Source organism: Anas acuta, chromosome 28, assembly GCF_963932015.1.
Source record: "Anas acuta chromosome 28, bAnaAcu1.1, whole genome shotgun sequence".
NCBI lineage: Eukaryota > Metazoa > Chordata > Aves > Anseriformes > Anatidae > Anas > Anas acuta.
Window position 1 is genome coordinate 582,162 of NC_089006.1, and position 19,988 is coordinate 602,149.

Below are 19,988 nucleotides of genomic sequence, written 5' to 3' on the forward strand. Positions count from 1 at the left end.
GCAAGTGGAAGGGCGGGGCGGGCAGCCAATGGGGGGTCGCGGGGGGCGGGCCTCGGCTCTGATGGGCAGGCCGCTGGTTCAGTAGGGACGCAGCGAGCGGGCGGCGCCCTGAGCGATGGCGGCTGTGGCCAATGGCTGCGAGGATCCCTGCTGGAAGGGCGGCGCGCTCTAGCCAATAGCGAGAGAGGGAAGGCGGGCTGGCTTGACGAACGTGGCCCTCAGCCAATCGGCGTCCTCGCTGTCCGCAGGCGCGCCGGCCTCGCTCGCCAATAGGCGAGCCGCGTGGGCGGAACCGGGCTTTGAATGGCTGCCCCGTCCCCCAATAGGCGCGCCCGCGGGGGGCGGCCTCCTTTTCCCGAGTCGCCCCGCGTTCAGCCAATGGCGAGTGCGCGCGGCCGCCATCTCCCGCGAGCGACGGCGGCGCCGACCAATGGGAGGGCGCGGGGCGGGGAGTGACGGGAGGCGCGGCCAATAGCGCGGCGCCGGGGGGGCGGGCGCCAGCGGCCGGCGGCGCAGGGCGGGGGGCGCGGGCCAAGCAGGAAGTGGCTGAGGAGAAGCGGCCGCCGCCGAGGGGCTGGGCGGGAGCCGGGGCCCGCCGCAGGTAGGCCCGGGGGGGGCGGGGCGGGGCCGGGCGGGGAGGGGGGAGGTGAAGGGGGGCGGGGGGGGCCCGGGGCCGCTCCCCTCCCCCCACCCCGGGCCGTTACCGGCCGCGGCTCGGGGCCGGGCCCCGCTCGTCGCCGCCCTCCGCGGGAGCTTCCCCCCGGTCCCCCCCCGACCCCTCCCGGCTGCCGGCGGCTCGGGGCCGCTGTGGGCCCCCCGTGAGGCCGCCCGGGGCCTTCCCCGCGCCTCGGCCCCGGGGGGTGCGGGGGGGGGGGAAGCACCTGCGGCCTCCCAGCCGGTGCGGGGGGGGCACAGAGGGGCTGGGGCCGGGGGAGGCCCCTGGGTGCCCCCCGTTACCCCCCGTTACCCCCCGGTGCCCCCCGTGTTGTGCCCGGCTCCCGGCTGAGTTTCTCGCTCCGGTTCCCCGGGGTGAGGCGGCCCCGTGAGGCGGGGGCCGTGCGGCTCCCCCCCCCCGCTTCTCCTCTGGAAGTGGTGCCGGGGGGCGGGGTGCGGGGGGCTCTGAGCACCCCTCGGCGGCCCGGGAGGAGCAGCGGGGAGCTGCCGGGGGGCTCCGGGGGCACCGGCTTCGAGGGGGGGGCGGCAACGGGAGGCGCGGAGGGGAACTGGGGGCGGCCCGGGGGGGCTGGGGTGGGCGGGGGGGGGGCCCTGTGGGGGTGTTGGCGCCTTGGGGGGGGGGCGGCTGCTGGCTCCCGGCCGCTTCCCGAGGGGGCTCCTGGGTCCCGTGTGCGAGGGGGCAGCGGTTCGGTAGCGGGAGCGCCTCGCGGGGTCGCCAACCCCCCCCTCGCTTCATCTCCCCCGCTGTTTTCGCGGTGACCGCCCCTGAGAAGTCCCCGATTTCCCCGGGCAGCCCGGGGGGGCCGCGGTGGTCGCCCCGTCCCGGCTTGAATTCCTGGAGACTTCCCCAGAGGGTGAGCAGAGGGAGCCCGGTGCCGCGGGTGCTCAGGTGTTAGCAGCGCGTCAGGCAGGGCGGCTCTGTGGGAGCAGCTGCCTCCAGCGCGTATTTTTAGCACGGCTGAGGAGGGAACGAAGCGCCCGAGCTCGCTGCGCCCCGCATGGGGCTGCGGGGGCAGGGGCGGGAGGGGAGGGGAGGGGAGGGGAGGCCGGGCACTGCTGCGGCACCGAGCGTCCCACCGGGAGCTTCCCCGGGCTGTGAGGAGCAGCAGCAGGCCCAGGGAGCTCCCCTGGGGCCGTTCCCCCGGGGTTCGTGCTGGGGGGGCCCAGCTGCCCGCAGGCAGTGCTGGAAGCCCGCGGGGCCTCGCAGAAGCACCGGGGCTGAGCCGCTCTTGGGGGCGGGTGGGGAGCTCTGGCGAGGGGCCAACAAAACCTCCCGGTGCTGCCCGGGGCTCGCCGGCCCGCGGGGAGCTGCTCTGAGCCTCGCCTGCTGCTCTCAGTGGGTTCTCCTGGGTCGTGCAATCCCGGCTCCCGCTGACGTGGGGTTGCCTCCCGCAGCGTCCTGCAGGGCTCGAAGTTACCTGTCCACAAAGCACCTGAGCACGCAGCTGGGTACTGGAAAATGCAAATGTACGAGAGCAAACGTGCACGGCTCTGCTGCGGGGCTCTGTGGTGTGTGACAGCAGCGAGGGGGCTTCGTGTTCCTTTCTTCTGGCATCCGACCGGGCGCTTTTATTTGTGCCGCTAGAATAAACGGGGTGTCCCGGCCGGGGTTGGAAACTTCGTGTTGTAAAGGTTGGTGGGATGAAACGGCACAAAACGCGCGAGGATGGAGAGAAGCGGGTCTGTTCTCTGAAAATCTGACAAAATCCATCCGGCTCCTGGAGGGCTGGGCTGGGAGCCCTGAGCCGACCGCCCCTCGCACCCTGCAGGACGGTGATGGCCGTGGGGAGAGGCTCGTGGTGCTGCGCCTGCCCATGCTTAAAATCTTCATTTCTCAGGCCGGCCAAATTGTCGGCGTTTCTGGATCCCGTCCACTGCTTGTTTGTTTTGCTCTTTCCCGAAGTTAGCAGATGGTGGAGCCTTAATTCTGTTAAACGTGTGGGAGCCTAATCCCCCCCAGCCTGCTCTGCTCTGCGGGACGGGCGTGCGGCTGCTCGGGTGGATCTGCCCCGGGCTGCGGGGGCAGCACAGAGCCCAGGGCCGTGCTCAGCTCCAGTGCAGCCCCTCTGCTGCCCGAACGGGGGGGTGGGAGCGGGATCAACGCGGGTGCTGCCCTCCTCCCCCCCCACCCCTTCAGCTCATTTCGGGTTTGCCCCTCGTGATTTCCCCCTGGGATTTCCCCCTTCCCTGCCTGCGGACCCGGCTCATGGCGCTTCCATGCGGCTGGGGGCCGCCCCTCCCTCGTCTGGGAAGGAGCGGAGTGCCCTGCCTCTGCAGGGCTAAAAATACGAGCTGCTCGAGCCCATCCTCCACCAGGCAGCTCGGCCTCCTCGCTCAAAGCCTCCCTGAAACCCGAGGCAGCGGGCAGGCCGGCAGCTGAGGATGCTGCAGCGCTGGAAATCCTCCTGCTCGCGGCGAGTGGGAGTTGGCCTGGTTAAGAGGCTTTGGCCCGGCGCTGCCGCCGCCCTCCCTGCTGCGTCCCCTGGTGCCTCGCGGCCGCTTTTCCCCACAGGGAGCCCGAAATGGCCGATGGCTCGGCGGCAGAAAATGGATTTGCTTCCTCCCGAAATTCTGCAGCGCTCAGAGCAGGGACGATCGGGGCACGTGAGGCAGCGGGCAGGGTGGAAAAAGGAGAGCAGCACCCGCGGCTCCCTGCAGCTCCCGGGGGTGCTGGGGGAACGCAGGCGCTGTTCGCACGGTGCTCCGGGCCCCTCAGCCCAGATCCAGCTCGTGGCATTCCCAGAAACACGGCCGGTGCCGGGCCAGAGCGAGTCTGGTGCAAAACCCACGCGTTTTTTGCAGCTGGGGGGGGGCTGCCCGGCTCTTTGCTTCCCAGACCCCCGCTTCTGACCCTGGCCGTGTGCCGGGGCTGAGCCACGCCGAGGGCTGTGGGCGCAGCGCTGCCCTGCAGGGCGATCCGGGAGGGGTGAGGAGGGGGAGCGGGGGCTCCCTGGGCACAGCGAGCCCCTCCATGGCCTCTCGGGGGTAAATTAATCATTAAACCCTCGGAGAGCCTTAAAGCAGCCGCTGTCTGCGAGGCCGGGCGGGGGCTGCGGGCAGCGCAGGGCTGCCCCTGGCATCGAGGAGCTGGCTCCTTTTCGGTCCTGTGGGGCTGGCTGTGGGGGGGTCCTGCCTCCAGAGCTGGGCAGAGCACCCTCTCCCTGGGAAATCTGAGCCCCTCCCTGGCCCTCCCCATCCTCTCCCCCATGGGGAGCCCTCCCAGAGCTCGGTCCCCGCGCAGTGGCCGTGTCACCTCCCCGGGAGCGCTGGGGGGCAAGGGGAAGGGGAAGGAGTAGAGGAGGGTGCTGCCTGCTGCTGGAATAACCCCAGGCGGGGCTGCTGGGGGCTCTGCCGCCCCCTCCCCGCCAGGTCGGGGCCGTGGATGGAGGCACAGGAGCGGGGAGAAGCCACCTCGGCTGCCGCCAGTTGCTGCTCTCGGGGTTCGTCCCGTGATGCCGGCGCTCGTTCGGCTCTCGGGGAGCAGCCGCTGGCCCCGGCGTGGGCTCGGCACAAAGGGCTGGCCTCCCAACGGGGGAGCGGCTCCCAAACGGCCCCGGGAGGGCCACGGGGGCTGGGCCGTGCGTGGCTGCAGCCCTCCAGGTGAGCCCGCTCCCGTTCCTCTCGCAGCCAGCCCGGCGGCCACGCGCTTTCTGCGGGGCTGTGCCCGTGCCGGCGGCCCGCGGGAGGCCAGCAGTCGAGGCCTGGGGAGCGGTGGCACGGGGACAGGCTTTGTCAAAGGTTTCCTCCGTGCCTCGGAAGCTAATCCTGCCGTCACGTGGTGCCGCGGCTCCGCGCTCCCGCTGGCCTCGGACGCAGGCAGGGCCGCGGCCCCGCGCGGGGACGGGGGCGGCGGGGGGGGCTCCGCTCGGCCGCCGGCTGCCGGAGGGCTTTGGGTCCCTCCTTTGGGCTCGGCGACAAGCGGCCGACGGGAAGGGAAGCCCTGGCAGGGCCAGGGAGGGAAACAGGAAAAACAGCCCGTAAAAAGAGCGTAAAAATAGCGAGCCTTGGCACGGGCCTGGCCTGCGGGCTTTTGTCTGGGCCCCTCGGGGCTGCTCCCGGGGGCTTGGGGGCAGCGAGCTTGTGGCAGCCCCACAGCGGGGACGAGCACGAAGCCCCCGGTGCTCCTGCCTTGCCGAGCTGCCTCTTGGCGAGGCTGCGGGGCCGCGGATGAGGCTCGGGGCCCAAGGCAGATCCCAGACCCCCCCCAGCGCTTTGGGCGAGGGCAGGAGGCGCTGGGGCAGGGGGGAGCAGCGAGCGTCGCCTCCCCGCGAGCCGTGCCTGGTGTTGGCCGGGCAGGAGGGAGCCCCGCTTCTGGAGGAGCCGCGGTTGCTGGGGACAGCTCTGGTTTGTGATCTTCAGGTTTTCTCTTGCAGCGGGGGGCGGGATGAGCAAAGAGCCCTGGAGCTGCCCGAGTGGCTCCGAGTTTTGTGATTCCAGCTGCCAGCCCCTGCAGCTCCCGGCTGGCCCAGGGCCCGCGTCGCAGGCGGGCGGGGGCCGGGCTGGTGGGCAGCAGCTCGAGAGCTTGGAGTCAGCTCCTTTGGGCCCTGCCTGGGCCTTCCTCTGGTGGGGCCGACCCCGGGGTGGGCAGTGCCCGTCTGTGGCTGCCACCTCCGAGCTCCGAGTGGCCGCAAGGCTGCTGGCAGCAAGGATCTGCTCCCTGCAGCTCAGCCCGGGCCCTGCGTTCCCGACCTCCCCCCGTTAGGGGAGGCGTTCACAGACCCCTCTGGGGGATTTTTGGGCCCCGCAAGGCCCCAGGTGCTGCCCATGACCAAAGCTGCGCCCGCAGGCCCGCGGGGCCTCTCCGGGAGCTGCGCTGCACGGCACGGCCTCGCCACTTGGCTTCCTCTTCCTGCCAGACAGCGGCCGAGACGCGGCCCCACCGGAGCCACTCCCCGCCCCTGCTGCCCCCGGTAAGCGAGGGGCCGGCCGGGCCCCGGCTCCTGTCCCGCACGGGGCTGCCCCCGGTAGCGTGGCCCCGCTGCCCGCACCGGGATGCTTTGGTGAGCGGGCTGAGCAGAAACCTGCCCGAAAGCGAAAGCCCCAGGGCAGCACTGGGACGTGGGGGCTGCCCTGCGTGGGGCCTCTCGTGCCCCCCGGGAGCGGGGCCGCTTTTGGCACAGCGCTGGGGGCTCGGTGCAGCGCCCCGCTGAGCGGTGGGGAGGCTGGTGGCGTGGCTCGGTGGTGTTTGCCCCAGGGCGTCCCCGGTAAGCAGTTTTCATGGGGGGACAGGATCGGGTGTCCCCAAGGAGCCGGTGCCCCACGCGCTGTGATGAGTTCCTGGTGGCAGCCGGGGCAGTGAGCGGCGGCTTTCGGATTTCTGTGCTTTTCGGATGCTCTCCTTTCACAGCAGGGCTGGGCTGTGCAGCCTGGGGCTCAGCTCTTGAGGTCGGAGAGGATTTCTGGGTCTTTTCCCAGCACCGCTTTGGATCTTTGCCCCTTCCTCTGTCCCGTGCCTCGGTTTCTCGGTTTCGGGGCCCTGCGCGGCCCCGATCACTGCTCCCTGCGGGGCAGGTGCCTCTGGCCAGGCGGGACGGTTAAAAATACCCCTCCCTTCCACCACTGCCTTTGAAAAACAGTTCTTTTGCCTAAGAAAACAGTGGTGTTTGGAGCTACCAAAATAACTCCCCGTGTCAGCAGGGCAGGGGTGGGGACGGAGCTGGGCCCTGCCCACCTCTGCTGCCTCCTTTTTGCTAGGAGAGCCGGGAGGGGGCTGAGCGGGGGATCTTGGCCTTGGGGTTTTGAAGGACAACGCTTGTGGGGCAGGGGCCCCCCCGTCAGCACCGGGCACGGAGGAGTCCTGGGGTGAGGGGCCCTGTGCCCGAGGTGGGGAGCGTGGCCGCCCTGAGCGGCTTCCCGGGCGCTTCATTGCTGTCCCAAAGCTGTTCCAAAGCTGTGAGCTTTTTAAAAAACGGGTTCAGCCATCAAACGGACCCCAAATGGGTTTTGTTTTTCAAAACAGGGATGCTAAAAGAAGGGCACGGTTGGCTGAGAGCGGGGTAGGGGATACAGAGGTGACAAAGGCGTGACAGTTTTTGTTGGGGGGCTGGGAAGGAAGCGATCTAAGGAAACTACACAAGTGTGATGGGTTAATTTATTGAGTTAACTGATTAAATTAACAGCAATATTTGTAAAACCAACCTGTGAGCCCAGAGAAATCAGGGGCCGGAGGTTTGTTCTTTCCCTGCCGGAGCCCCTGACGACAACGACCCCGCTCGCAGCAGGGCATCGGCCGGAGCAGAAGCGCTGCACCAGGCTGAGTGCCGGCCGGGTCCCGTGTGTGGGCACCCTGGGGTGCTCCCTCCCTTGGGGGCCGCCAGGACCTGCCGTGGTGCCCAGGCTCGGCACAGCCCGGAGCCCCTGCGTGTTGGGGGGAGGAGGATTTCCCTCCTCTTTCCTTTTGGGGAACCTTTTTTTTTTTTTTAGCGCCACAAGCTGCTTCTCCCCACCTCACTGTGAGTGTTTGTGTCCTGCTGAATGGTGATTGGAAAAGTCGCTCGGAAACCAACTGTCCCTGGGGCCGTGGTGCCGCTCCCAGCAGCGATCCTGCGCGGCAGAGCCAGATGGCAGCGCTGCAACAGGAGCGTGGCCTTGGCTCCTTCCCCTGCTGCGGGACGGTGCAGCCTGGTGCTCCTCCTTCTGCTCCTCTCGCCGAGGCTTCTCCCTGGGGTCGTGGCTGAAGTCCTGCCCAGAAATTGGGATTCTTCTCTGAACCACCCGGGGGCTTCCCAGCTGGTGAAATTGTGCAGAAACGAGGCAGCGGCACCAAAGCCACTGCTGGCAAGAGATGGGTGGGGGGCAGAGCGGTCCCCGGGGCAGGGGGTGGGACACGAAGGCAGTCGAGGCAGCGGGGCCTCGTTTCGCTGCTTGGGGCCACGGTTATCGGCTCGTCTGTAGCACCGTCTGTTCCCTGAAGCACGTTCGATTCCATCCCAAAGTGGAGTAGGGCGTTTGGTTAAAAAACGCGTGATTGTGTGGAGAGAAAGAAGCAGCACCCCGTGCTCTTGGAGACCTTATCCCCGTGTATCTCACCCCGCCAGAACAACCGTCCTGTTGCAAACAGGTCCCTGTTGCTGTGGGGCTGGCGAGGGCGGTGCTGCTGTGGCCCTGGTGGCCTGCCCTGCTCTGGGGAGCTGCTCCTGGCCAGCCCCCGGTGCCCAAAGGGCTCCTGTGGCTTGGGGGAGGACAAACACTGCAGGACGGAGGGGGCTGCAGTGGGGGCGTTTGGCCCTCGCAGACATCGCAGGGTCTCTGGGGAGGAGGTCGCCGTGGAAGCCGAGTTGCTCCTGTGAGGACGCGCGCCCGCTCCCTCCCCCAGCAGCGCAGGCGCTCTCCTGGCCGGTGGCACCGCGCTCGCGCCCAGGGACACGGCGCTGCCAGGCTGCAGCCCTCAGCAGGAGCCTCCCTGCGGGCAGCTGGAGCCTCCCTCGCCTTCTGCTCCGCGTCACGGCCCGGGCGAGGCGAAGGGAAGGGAAGCAGTGGGGGCGAGGTGCTGTGGTCTCCAGGGCAGGAGGCTCGGGCAGGAGCGTGTCTGAGAGGAGGTGCTCTGGGAGGCTGCAGCTCGTGTTCATCCCTGGTCCGATACGAGGGAGCGCCAGGAAAGCGGCTTCGTTAGCGCTGCTGCAGGGCCGAGGTGCTGAGGGGCCGTCCGCGCCTTGTTTTTTTTTTTTTTTTGGCTCTGCTGACTGATGGCTGGGGGTAACCGGCGGCCCCTGGGGGCGGTGCCGTCCCAGGAGCATCCTCAGCCCCATCCTGGCCAGCAGCAGGGTAATCCCTGCAAGTCAGAGCCCTTCCTGGCTAAGCCACATCCCCTGCCTGCAGTTTAATCCTGGGATTTCTTACCCGGCCCCCGGGGGCAGGAGGAACATTATTCCCTTTGTCTCTGCTGCAGCCATGTTTGGAATCCTGTCTCCACGGCTCCTCTCAGCCTCCTCCTCTTCGTCCTCGGCTCCCCGGCCGTGTGTTGGAGGCCTCCTGCCCTCCTCCTGCCCTCCTCCTGCCCTCCTGCCCTCCTCCTGCCCTCCTCCTGCCCAGCCTCGCAGCCCTGGGGAGGCCTCGCTGCTGTGGGCGAGGACCAGCCCGGTGCCAGCCCCGTGCTGATTCACCGCGAGCCCGGATGGACGGCTCTGGCCCCGGGGCAGCGCTGCCTCTGCCAGTCGGCCTCCCTGGTGCTCAGCCTCTCCCAGGACGCTGGGATCCTTTGAACTCTGTCCTCCGGGCTGGGGATCAAAAGATGCCAAGCAGACAAAGCAGGAAAGGCAGAGAAGTGCCGTGATTCGCCCCCAGGCTTCAGGGCTGGGGTTCAAAGGGAGGGAGGCATTGGGGATTTTGTGGCTGGTGCGGGGTAAGCCAGGAAGGAGCAGGTTCCCAGCCTCGTTTGGCAGGGGGTTGGCGCAGAGCAGCGGCTCGCTGCCGCCTGGTGAGCTCGGGGTGCTCGGGAGAGCCCCGCACGAGTGGGGTCACGGCACGCGGGCGCGCTGCTGGCTTCGTGGTCTGCGTGCTGGGGTCGTGGTGCTAACGCTCCTCTCCTCCCTCTCTTCCAGACTCTGCCGTAGTCCCCACCATGGGTGACATGAAAACTCCAGATTTTGACGACCTTCTGGCAGCTTTTGACATTCCTGACATCGACACGAACGAGGCCATTCACTCCGGCCATGAGGAGGCCGACGCTCACATCAAGCAGGTCCCTGGGGAGCCGGGGCCCCCCGACCACGTCCTGCCCCACACGGACATCACCGCGGTCAGCGTGATCGTGAAGAACACCGTGTGCCCCGAGCAGCTCGATGCCCTGGATGGGCGCAGTAAGGACGGGCACGTCATCGGGCCCCGCTTGCTGCAGAACGGCTTCGGGGCCACCGAGATGCCCAGGTCCCCCAGCTCCAGGTCCGTGGAAGCTGTGGCATCCTCCAATGGGGAGTGCTGGGTGAAAGAGAAAGGTCCCAAACCGCTGGATATCTTCTCCCATTTCAGTCCCGATCCCAACGAAGACAACGCTGCCAACCTGATCGACAGACCTCGAGAGTGCAAGCCCAAGGAGAAGTCCCTGGCCGTGCCCTCCCTCTCCCCGTCGCCCACCCCATCGCTGGACTGCAAGGAGCCCATGGGAGAGAGCGCGGAGAACCTGCCCCCGGCTTTCCCGCAGCCCTTTGAAACCAGCCAGGCAGGGGGAGCAAACGGGTCCCCTCCTGCCGTTCCCTGCATCAAAAAAGAGGAGTCTGACTCAGAGGAGGTGGGCCGCGAAGCCAGCCCAAAGGGTTTGGCCGCAGCCCTGGGTGACAGTCCCTTGGAGCACTTGAAGTCGGTCACTGTTCGCTACTCCACAGGTGATTCTCCCATCGCTTCGTGGCCCGGTTCCGACCCAAACCTGGACAGCAGCACCAGCAACCTCCCCGAAGTGAAGCGCTCGCCCACCAGCCCCCGGGAGCCGTTCTTCAAGCCTTCGTCCCCCGTGGTGCAGAGCCCCAGACTGCCCCCTTCTCCGAAGCAGCTGGATGACATCGCCCTCAAGGAAGAGCAGGAGGCTCTGGAGAAGTCGATGGGAAGCCCACAGAGTATGTCCAGTGCCGAGGAAGAGGAGGAAGAAGACGACAACAACAACGATTCCCCTTCTTCCAATTCCTCGCGGCCCCTGAAAGTGCGGATTAAAACCATCAAAACGTCGTGTGGCAGCATCACCAGGACGGTGACCAGGGTCTCATCGGACTCAGAGCCAGGCTCCACCAAGGGGGCGGCCGAGCAGAGCTCTCAGGAGCCCTCTCTTGAGGGTCTCAGCTTTTCGGGTTCGGCAGAGAAAGAGGACGGGATCGTGCTGGAGGTGCCCAAGGAGAAGATGGATCTCTCCAGCCCCTTGAAAACCATCGAGGGGCCAAAAATTGTCAGCGTCCAGCTTGGCAACGGCACCAAGATCAAAGGCACCGTCCTGCCGGTCTCCACCATCCAGAACGCCAGCAGCGCCATGCTGATCGCTGCCAGCGTCGCCCAGCAGAAATCCGTGGTGCTGCCATCCAAGACGGGCAAAGCCGTGGCCAAGAACATCATCAACCTGGTGCCGCAGACCCTGCCCAAAGCCGACACGCGGACCAACGTCAGCACCGTGACGCAGACCACCACCATCACCACCACGGCCAACCAGAAGGTCAACGGCACCACGGTGGTGATGGTGCAGCCGCAGAAACCTTCCCCCACCATCGCGGGCACGGTCATCTCCAGGAGCCAGTCCAGCCTCGTGGAAGCCTTCAACAAGATTCTCAACAGCAAAAACCTCTTGCCAACCTACAAGCCCAACCTGAACCCCCCGGCCGATGCGAGCCTCTCGCTGCCTCCGTTCGGTTACCGCTGCCTGGAGTGCGGGGACTCCTTCGCCCTGGAGAAGAGCCTGGCTCGCCACTACGACCGGCGAAGCATGCGCATCGAGGTGACCTGCAACCACTGCACCAAGCGCCTCGTCTTCTTCAACAAGTGCAGTTTGCTCCTGCACGCCCGGGAGCACAAGGACAAAGGGCTGGTGATGCAGTGCTCCCACCTGGTGATGAGGCCCATCGCTTTGGATCAGATGATCGGGCAGCCGGACATCACCCCCCTGGTCTCGGTCGCCTCCTTCCCTGCCGGCAAAGTGGCCGGCGTGGCTCAGGACGCCTTGGCCGCGGCCAACGGGGCTCCGGAGCTCCCCATCCTGCCTCTGAGCAGCGGCTTGGAGCAGACCAACTACAGCTGCTTCAGGTGCCTGGAGTGCAAAGAGCAGTGCAAAGACAAGGCCGGGCTGGCCGCACATTTCCAGCAGACGGTGACCACGGGGACGACCAGCAGCACGGTACGTGGCTGTGAGGGGCCCTCCTGGCACGCGGCTCGGGGGTGGCTCGCGTGAGGGGAGCAGCAGCTGGAGCATCTGCCAGGTCGCTGGGGGGCTCCGTGGGGCAGCTCTTGGGGCAAACGTGTTTCTTGTGCCCGCATTCGCCAGCCTGCCTTGCGGATGCCTGCTGGGCAGAGCTGGCAGCGAGCTGCAGGAGGAGGCGGGTGAGCGGCAGCCCCATGCTGGCTGCGGAGGCGCTCAGTGGGAGGGCAGCAGCAGACTGGGTGTTACAGCCCTGAGAAGCACCGGGCAGCAGGGCAGGGCTCTCCAGGTGCCATCTCAGCAGCTCTGCCCCTGCGTGCCCACTGTGAGAACCACGCAGGAAGGAAAAGGTGAGAGCCGGGATCCAGTCCCTGCCCAGAATCGGGGGGGTTGTTGGCAGGGGCTGCGAGGGGCAGAGCAGTGCCCGGCCTGCCAGGCAGCCCCTGCGCAGCCACGTTGCAGCCGTGGCCGCTGCTTCCTCTTTCTGCTGGCCTGAAGCACAAACAGAGTCTGGGGAAAGCAGGGAGTCTGTTTTTAATCCTGCTTCGAGAGCTAACCTTGAGCTGTGCGCTTCCTGTTGTTGCCAAGACATCCTGGTGTGTTGGGCGGGCAGCACCCAGCAAATGCAGGACTGAGAGGTGACCTCTGAAAGGCAGGCAGAGAGCGCAGGCCCCCAGAGGAGCAAATACAGTCCCACCCGGACAGGACAGCACCCTGCTCCTCCTCACCTTCCCTTCTGTCCGCCAGCTTCCTCTGCATGGGAGGAATTTGTTGTTTCCTGGTGCCTCTGATTGCTTTGACGTGCTGCTGCTGCAGCCGGGGCGCTGTCTGGCCGCAGCCCTGCTATTTTGGAGCTCTGCTTTCTGCATGAAGGTCACCAAGGCTCACGTGCCCGTGTGCCTGTTTCGCTGCCAGAGCCTGCAGGCAGCTGGGGGGCCGTGGAGCATTTCTGGGGCACAGGAAGCATCCTCTCACCAGGGAGGATTTCCTACTCCCGTCCCCTCTCCTAACCCTGCTGTCGGCAGAGGGGTTGAGCTGTGTGGGATGCAGCAGTGCCAGGACCTGCTCTGGATCTCCGGGGCTGCGGCAGAAGCAGTGAGAGGGCACAGAGATCCCTGCTGGGGGCAGGGACCTTCTCCTTTATCCCAGCCCGAGGCAGGAGAGGCGGCAGGGGCTGGCCCTGGGTGGTGTTTGCCTGCAGCAGCCAGCTCAGCCCGCACTTGTGCCGTCCCTGTTCTGGGTTCTGGGCACGTTCCAAGCATGGGGCAGCTCTCAGGGAGCGGTGGGGTGGATGCTTGGGCTCCTTGCAGGCGGCTTCTCCCTTCCAGCAGCCTCCTCAGCGGTTCCTGCGCCGTCCTTGCCCCTCGGTGCAGACCCTGCTCAGACCCGAGGGCGGCCGCAGGACTGGGGCCCAGCCTGTCCCATATCCCTCCCTCCAGGCACGGCACTTGTGTGGGCAGGGCTGGCTGCTCCTGCTGGCTCAGCCTTTGTCCTTGGCTATAAAAACCCTGCCGTGGTTATGGACCTGCTCCTCTCCTTCCTTCCCCCACCTTTGCTCTGGTTATCACGTCTTTCAGGGCAGCTTCCACTGGAGGCTCTGTCCTGTTTCCTTGAGCCCTTGCCAGCCTCCCCTCAACATCCTCGTGGCTGTGCCCTGGTGTGGAGGTGGCTGTGAAATGGGTTTGGAAGCTGGTTTGAATGAGCCCCCGCTCCCTCCTGGCAAAGTGGCTGGTGCCAGGCTGCCCTCAGCACGGTGCAGCTGGGATCCATCTGCGATGAGAAGCCTGGAAAAGGCATCTGAGCGCGGGGAACACGCTCAGCAGTCACCCAGCGAGCTGCCACAAGCAGATCATCTCCTAAAAGAGCCCTGCGCACGAGCTGCCTGCTCCCCACGCTTTCTTTCCCGCAGCAGCACAACGAAAGGGCTGAGAAGTCCCTGCCTGCGCGGTGCGTGCCGGGCTGCAGCTCTCTGCCCTTGTCCCGCAGGTCTGCACGACGTGCCCCATGATCATGTCCAACCGCTGCAGCTTCAACGCCCACCAGAGGATGCACAAAAACCGCCCCCCCCACGTCTGCCCCGAGTGCGGGGGGAATTTCCTCCTCGCCAACTTCGAGACCCACCTGAAGGAGGCCTGCCTGCACTTCTCCCGGAGGGTGGGCTACAGGTAGGGCTCTGCCTCCTGCCAGGCTTCTGCTGGGGCCGAGGGTGCTGGGGGGTCCCAGGGCGGGCGGGGGCCCTTCTCGGGCAGGTTTCTGGGCAGCAGGTGGGGCAGGAACTTGGGGGCTCCTGCCAAGTGCTGCCTGCAGGCAGGGAGGGGCGCGCTGCCCCTGCAGCAGCCGTGGGCTCCTTGCTGCTCGTCTGCGCCTCGGCGTGCGCTGCTGTCGGTGGCTGGCTGAATCCCCCGCGCCGCCCGTCCCCTGCCTCACGCTCTCCTCCGCCCTGCAGATGTCCCAGCTGCGCTGTGGTGTTCGGCGGGGTCAACTCCATCAAGTCCCACATCCAGACCTCCCACTGCGAGGTGTTCCACAAGTGCCCCATCTGTCCCATGGCGTTCAAGTCAGCCCCCAGCGCCCACGCGCACGTTTACACGCAGCACCCCGGCTTCAGCAACCAGCAGTCCAAGTAAGTGTTCCTTCGAGCTGGCCCCTGGCTGGGAGAACCGGGAGCAGTCCTGGTGGGTGGGCGGCTGGGGGAAGCGCTCAGCACCAGCACAGAGAGCTGGGACCCCCCCCTTTTACCTTCCCATCGCTTGGTGTGGGCCGGGCTGCTCCCAGGGCTGCTCCCAGGGCTGCTCCCAGGGCTGCTCCCAGGGCTGCTCCCGGCCCTCCAGCCCAGGGGCGTCCTCCACGGTTCTGGTGACCCTGGGCTGTGCTGACCGTGGCCTTTTCCTCCGGCAGAATGATTTACAAGTGTGCGATGTGCGACACGGTCTTCACCCACAAGCCCCTGCTCTCCTCCCACTTCGACCAGCATTTGCTCAACCAGCGGGTCAGCGTCTTCAAGTGCCCGGACTGCCCGCTGCTCTTTGCCCAGAAGCGCACCATGCTGGAGCACCTCAAGGTAACGCCGTGGCCAGGCTCAGCCTCCTGGTGCCTCTCCACTGCCCTCTTTCACCCCTCATGACCGCGATGCTTCAGACCCGAGGGGAATCCCTCAGCCCCACGCTGGGGTGGAAGGAGGAGACGGCCCCGCATCGGCTGCGCGCTCACCGTCCCTCAGAGCTGTGGAGCTGTGCCCATGCCTGAGTGTCCCCTGGGGGACAAAGTCCCCGATGTGTTCCCACACCCTGATCAGGATATTGGTATTTGGCAAATACTTTTACAGGGGTGTCCTGGGGCTGGATTATGGCTCATCCCCATCACAGCAAGGCCCGGTGTCTCCCCTCCTGCCCCGAGGCTGAGGGTCCACCTGCAGAGGGAGGCCTGGAGGCCACTGCAGGGTTTCCTGCAGTGCTGGAGGAAAATCCTGGCCCCGGTCGGCTGCCAACACTCTTGTCTTTGCTTTCCAGAACACTCATCAGCCCCAAAAACCCAAGGATGACCTGGCAAAGAAGGCAGCTGTCCTGCTCACACCAAAGCAGGAACCTGTCGAAACCCCCGTGTCCAAGATTTCGGAGGAGTCATCGTCCTCCACGGAGGAGGATGAGCCTCCCAGCTCACCAGAGCTGCGCAAGACAAAGCGGAGCCGCTTCCAGCGCAAGACAGTCAACAAGTCGAAGGGCAGCGGGTGGACGTGCGGGGTTTGCCACTCCTGGTTCCCAGAGCGTGACGAATACGTCTCCCACATGAAGAAGGATCATGGCAAGGTGAGGAGGAGGCCAGGGGCTCCAGCTCTGCCAGAGGGCAGGGCACCCAGGCTCCGTGCTGGGCCCGGAGCATTCCCTGCCTCGGTGCGGGCAGTGCTTCTCCCCCCGTACAGACCTGGTCAGGAGCTTGCCTGCTCGCTGAGGCTTCGGGGAGCTGTTACCTGTCATGGTGAACAGCAGAGAGCAGATCTTTGGTTCCCCAATGTGCAGCCGTGGGATAGGCAAGGAGAGATCGGAGGCAGTGCTGAGGCCCCACATCTGGCTTCTCTGCACAGCTGGAGAGCCTGACTCTGGTCTCAGCTCCCTGTGTGGGACCCACCTGCCTCTTTCTTTCTTACAGTCGGTGAAGAAGTTCCCGTGCCACCTGTGTGAGCGTTCCTTCTGCTCTGCTCCCAGCCTCCGGAGACACGTGCGCGTGAATCACGAAGGGATCAAGCGCGTCTATCCCTGCAGGTACCCACGGCACCTTCTGGGTTGGGCTGAAACGGGGGGGTCTGGTTCCAAAGGGGCGAGTGGTTTCCCTGTCAGGCTGTTGTGGGGAGGATAAAGTTGCAGATGGTTGAAGCATGATGGGGATTTAACAAGGGTCTTGGAAGTCAGATGGAAAGAAGTTACTGAGGGAGGGACTGAGTTTTACTGAGTTTTATACCCTGTAGAAGAAAGCAGGTGAGAATATTTTCAGTTAGAGCAGTAAACTCGGGGGGTCAGGATGCTGGATCCAGCTGTCCTAGGGCAGCCAGGGCTCAACACATGCACAGTCATGCTGAAGCAGGGCTGGGGCTCGGCTCCTCGCTGCACAGCATCGCCTCAGTGCCTCCCTGCTCTGGCCCCGCAGGTACTGCACAGAGGGCAAGCGGACCTTCAGCAGCCGGCTCATCCTGGAGAAGCACATCCAGGTGCGACACGGGATCAAGGTGACTGACCAGGCAAAGAGCCAGGAGGTCGTCATCGCCCGGATAGGGACTGGCACTACGCAGGTACGAGGTCGCTGGGGGTGCTCACAGGGGCCTTGCAGAGTTCTCAGATAGGGCTGACGGCAGCTCCGCGAGCCCTGATCCTGGTCACTCGTGCCTCCACACGTCCCGCAGTGCCTGGGACTGGCAGCTCCCTCCTGCCGTGAGGCCCAGTGGCTGCCGCATTGTGGCACGGTTTGTTTAGCTCCCGTCTCTGCCAGCATGGTAGGGAATGAGCTTGGCTGCCTCAGCCTCTTGCTGTGTGCTGGGAGAACTCAGAGCTTGCTTGGGAGCAGTCCCAGGCTGCGTGGGGTGAAGGCACTTGGCGTGAGGGGTCAGAGTGACTCAGAGGCAGTTTGTGGGATCCCTTGGCCGGGGTTACCAGCGGGGGCGCAGCTCCTAGGGCCAGCCAAGAGCGGTGGAGTCGCTGCCCCCGTGCAGCCTTTACCTGAGCAGATACCTGGAGCCCGTTGGGGAATTACTGAGCAGGTTGGGGCTCTGCTGGGAGCTGCTCGGGCCAGGCACCCACAAAACCCAACCTTTGTCCCAGGTGTCCAGCCGGAAGAGGAAGCTGTCCTCGGACGAGGGCGACTCGTGCAGCGAGGAGCCTGACAGCACCACGCCTCCCTCCAAAAACCCCAAGGGCGACCGCAAGGCTCCCTTCCGCTGCCGCAAGTGCGGCTACCTCGCCAGCAGCTCGGCCGACTTCCAGGAACACATTCCCCAGCACCGGACTGACGAGAGCTCCCACCAGTGCCGGGAGTGCGGGCTCTGCTTCACCTCCCAGGTCTCCCTCAACCGCCACCGCTTCATCACCCACAAGAAGAAGAAGGGAGCGGGCGAGATGGAGGAGCCGGGGCCCCGCAGCCCCCTTGAAGGAGGTGCCCAGCACATGGCCGATGGCAAGCTGTCCTGCAAGGTGTGCGGCCGCTGCTTTGACAGCCAGCTGAACCTCAAGACGCACTTCCGCACCCACGGCATGGCCTTCATCCGTGCGAGGCAGAACGCAAGCCCTGAAAACTAGGGCCCCGGTGGAGGGGTATGAGACGTGTATATAATCAGCACAGAGCAGTTTGCGAGGAGGCTGCTGGAAGCCCACCTGGGTGCCACCTTCCTCCCTCCTCCTGGGCAGCGTTTTGAGGCAGGGCTGCGTGAAGGAGCTGTGAAGAGATGCGAGCTGGCTGGTGCGCTCCGGCCCGATTCCGTGTGCCCTGCACACGGAATCTGCTCGGCCACGGCCCTGTGAGGCTGAGTGTTCGCCCACCCCTGCTCTGTGGGCGAGAGCAGGGCAAAGGCAGAATTTCGGCTGCCTTATTGTACAGCAGATGAGGGGCAGAGTCCATGCCGGCCACCCTGCCCCGGGGGAAACCAAACGGTCTGTTTGCTGCTCTGTTGTCACACGGGGCCACAGCTGGTCGCATCTGTGCGGAGGGACAGTGGCCTCCCTCGCCCAGGGACGAGGACAGGGAACGACATCTCCCCACCCTGGGCAAGTGTTGGCAAATCACAAGTCGCTGCCTCTTCTGACCTCGGCTTTCACACCGCCTGGACCTTGTGCTGCAGCTCAGTGGCTTTCTTCTTGTTCCCTTTTTCCCAGGAACCTCTCCCACATCCCAAGAACCAGCCCCAGCTGCGGTCAGCTGTGCTGGGAGCGGCCGTGTTGGGGTTTGCTGCTCCTCTGGGAGGGCTGGAGCAGGGCAGGACCTGGGGACCAGGGGAAGATGTCTCCACCGCCAGGCAGAGCTGTCTGTGCTGACAGTGACGTCACAGCAGGATCCACCTTTTTTTTTTTTTCCTTTCCCTTTTCTATGTTGCTTATTTTGTATCTTGCTGGGAGAAGCCGATTCCAGACTGGTGGCCGCTCTCCGTTTCCGCAGAGATGCTGCTGCTGCCCGGGCCCCTCCGTGGCTCAGTCCCGGCGCTGCTCTTTGCCATCGCTTGCACTAACTCGAGCCGGCGCTGGCGTCAGCGTGCTGGTTTTGCACCAAGGGACGGCTGCACAAGGCCCCAGCCTGTGGCCTTTCACGGGGAGGAGTCAGCACTGGGAAACAAGCAAACAGAAGCCTCTCGACAAGCTCAGAGCGAGCCCTGGTGGCGTGGGCCACCCCAGCAGCGCTGCACCGAGTCTGTTCCTCGGAGCCCAGGGAGGTTTCGGGGCTCTCCCTGGGCCCCATCCTGGATCTGGGCCGGCAGCGGCTGCTTGCCAAGCCAAGGGGCCGAGGAGGGGAAGCTGCTGCCACCGCGCTGATGGGGAAAGCTTTTGCCTGGCTTTTCCAAGGGGCGACGCCATCACCCGGTGCTGCCATCCCAGCACCCAGGGCTTTGCTACTGCCCGGCCCGCAGCGGGGGCTCAGCCGTGTTCGCTGCTCCTCTTCCACACAACGCCCGCAGCTCCTGGCATGGCCGAGCTCCCCTGAGGCCGTGGGGAACCACGTCCAGTGTGTGCGGGAGCCTGGCCCCGCGGTGCAGCCCGGCCGTGGTGGGGGCTCACCTGTGCGGGGCTGCCGCTGCAACTCCCCCCCCCCCCCCCCCCCCCCACCCTGTGACCTTCGGGGAAGGAGAAAAACAGCCAGAAAAGAGACTTCCTACTTGTTCTGTTTGTTTAGCGCCTGTGCTTGGGGTAGGGTGTTTGTGTGAGTAATTATTTCAGTAACTTAACTTTGGGCTCCTTATTTCCTTGTGAATAACATCTAACACGCTGTGTAAAGTTGTATCATACACTAAAAGTGACAAAAAACTACTGTTGTGATTTGGGTTGCTTTTTTTTTTTTTTTTAGTTTTTATGTTCTGGGGTGGGGAAAGATGGTTTGCTGGGGTTGGTTTCTGGTGGTTTTTTTTTTGTTGTTGTTTTGTTTTGTTTTGTTGTTTCAGGTGCAAGGAGGGGGTTAATCCTCCCCCTTGCTGCAGGTGGATTCAACTGAACGGCACACACGGAAGGGGGGGAGGAGGCTTTTTAAAAATAAAAGAAGAGAAAATAAATTAGCAGTTCCCACAGCCCCCAGGCCAGTCCCCCCTCCTGGCAGGGAGGCTCTTTGCCTCCCTGACCCCGTCGACCACGGTGTCGTTTCCTCCATCGTCGTCTCCCCGACCCCTCTCAGCTGTAGCACGTGGGGCTGTGAACGTGTAAATGATGTTTAATAATAGAGAAGAACCTAAAGTTTCTACGAGTTTTAGAGGAAGGAAACAAAACAAATTGCTTTGTAATCTCTTGGTTTTCACGCACTTCAGTGCCTTTAGATCAACTTCTGTTAAAGCGTGGGGGCGGGGGGCGTCTGTACACTTGTTTTTAGGGGTTGTGACCTGATTATGCTACATTAAAACTACGGGCACTGCAAGAGGCTCTCAGGTATCCTTTATTCTTGTAGTAATAATGCAATTAAACTTTTAGTGGTTTAACCCCTGCTGTGCCTGTGTTACTTACGTGGCCCCACAAGGGCTCCAGTGGCTGCCTGCTGCTCTCCTGCCCGCTGCGGCCAGCAGTGGTCCTGCCCCGCAGTGGGGTCCCCCCCGCCCCCGCCTGCCTCCCCCGAGGGGCCTTGGGCTGCCCTGAGCCCCCCCACACACACCCCAGCAGCCCCCAAGCTGGGGGGGGGGGGTCTGTCAATGGTGGTGGTCCCCTGCATAAGCTCAGGGGCCCAGTGGCCTTCCCCAGCCCTGGGCACCTCCTGGCCATTTGGATCCCAGCATTTTAAAATAGAATTTTCTGGTTTTTAATGCTAAATAATC

At 65.1% G+C, this 19,988-nt stretch overlaps 1 protein-coding gene across 4 annotated transcripts; it reads left to right on the top strand.

Annotated features, from left to right (window-relative positions):
• The first annotated feature begins 474 nt into the window (after nucleotides 1–474).
• ZNF687 (zinc finger protein 687) lies at nucleotides 475–19,658 on the top strand. Of its 4 annotated transcripts, XM_068662790.1 has the most exons (10): nucleotides 475–601; nucleotides 9,216–9,555; nucleotides 9,643–11,482; nucleotides 13,490–13,668; nucleotides 13,950–14,126; nucleotides 14,402–14,564; nucleotides 15,013–15,309; nucleotides 15,650–15,762; nucleotides 16,145–16,286; nucleotides 16,813–19,658. In XM_068662790.1, exons 2-10 carry the CDS (start codon nucleotides 9,236–9,238, stop codon nucleotides 17,284–17,286), a joined length of 3,705 nt encoding a protein of 1,234 aa, XP_068518891.1. In that variant the 5' UTR covers nucleotides 475–601; nucleotides 9,216–9,235; the 3' UTR covers nucleotides 17,287–19,658. The 4 variants fall into 4 exon arrangements, with proteins under 4 accessions (XP_068518891.1, XP_068518888.1, XP_068518890.1 ...); XM_068662787.1 differs by having other exon boundaries at nucleotides 9,216–11,482; XM_068662789.1 differs by lacking the exon at nucleotides 475–601 and adding an exon at nucleotides 1,276–1,529 and having other exon boundaries at nucleotides 9,216–11,482.
• The last annotated feature ends 330 nt before the right edge of the window (nucleotides 19,659–19,988 follow it).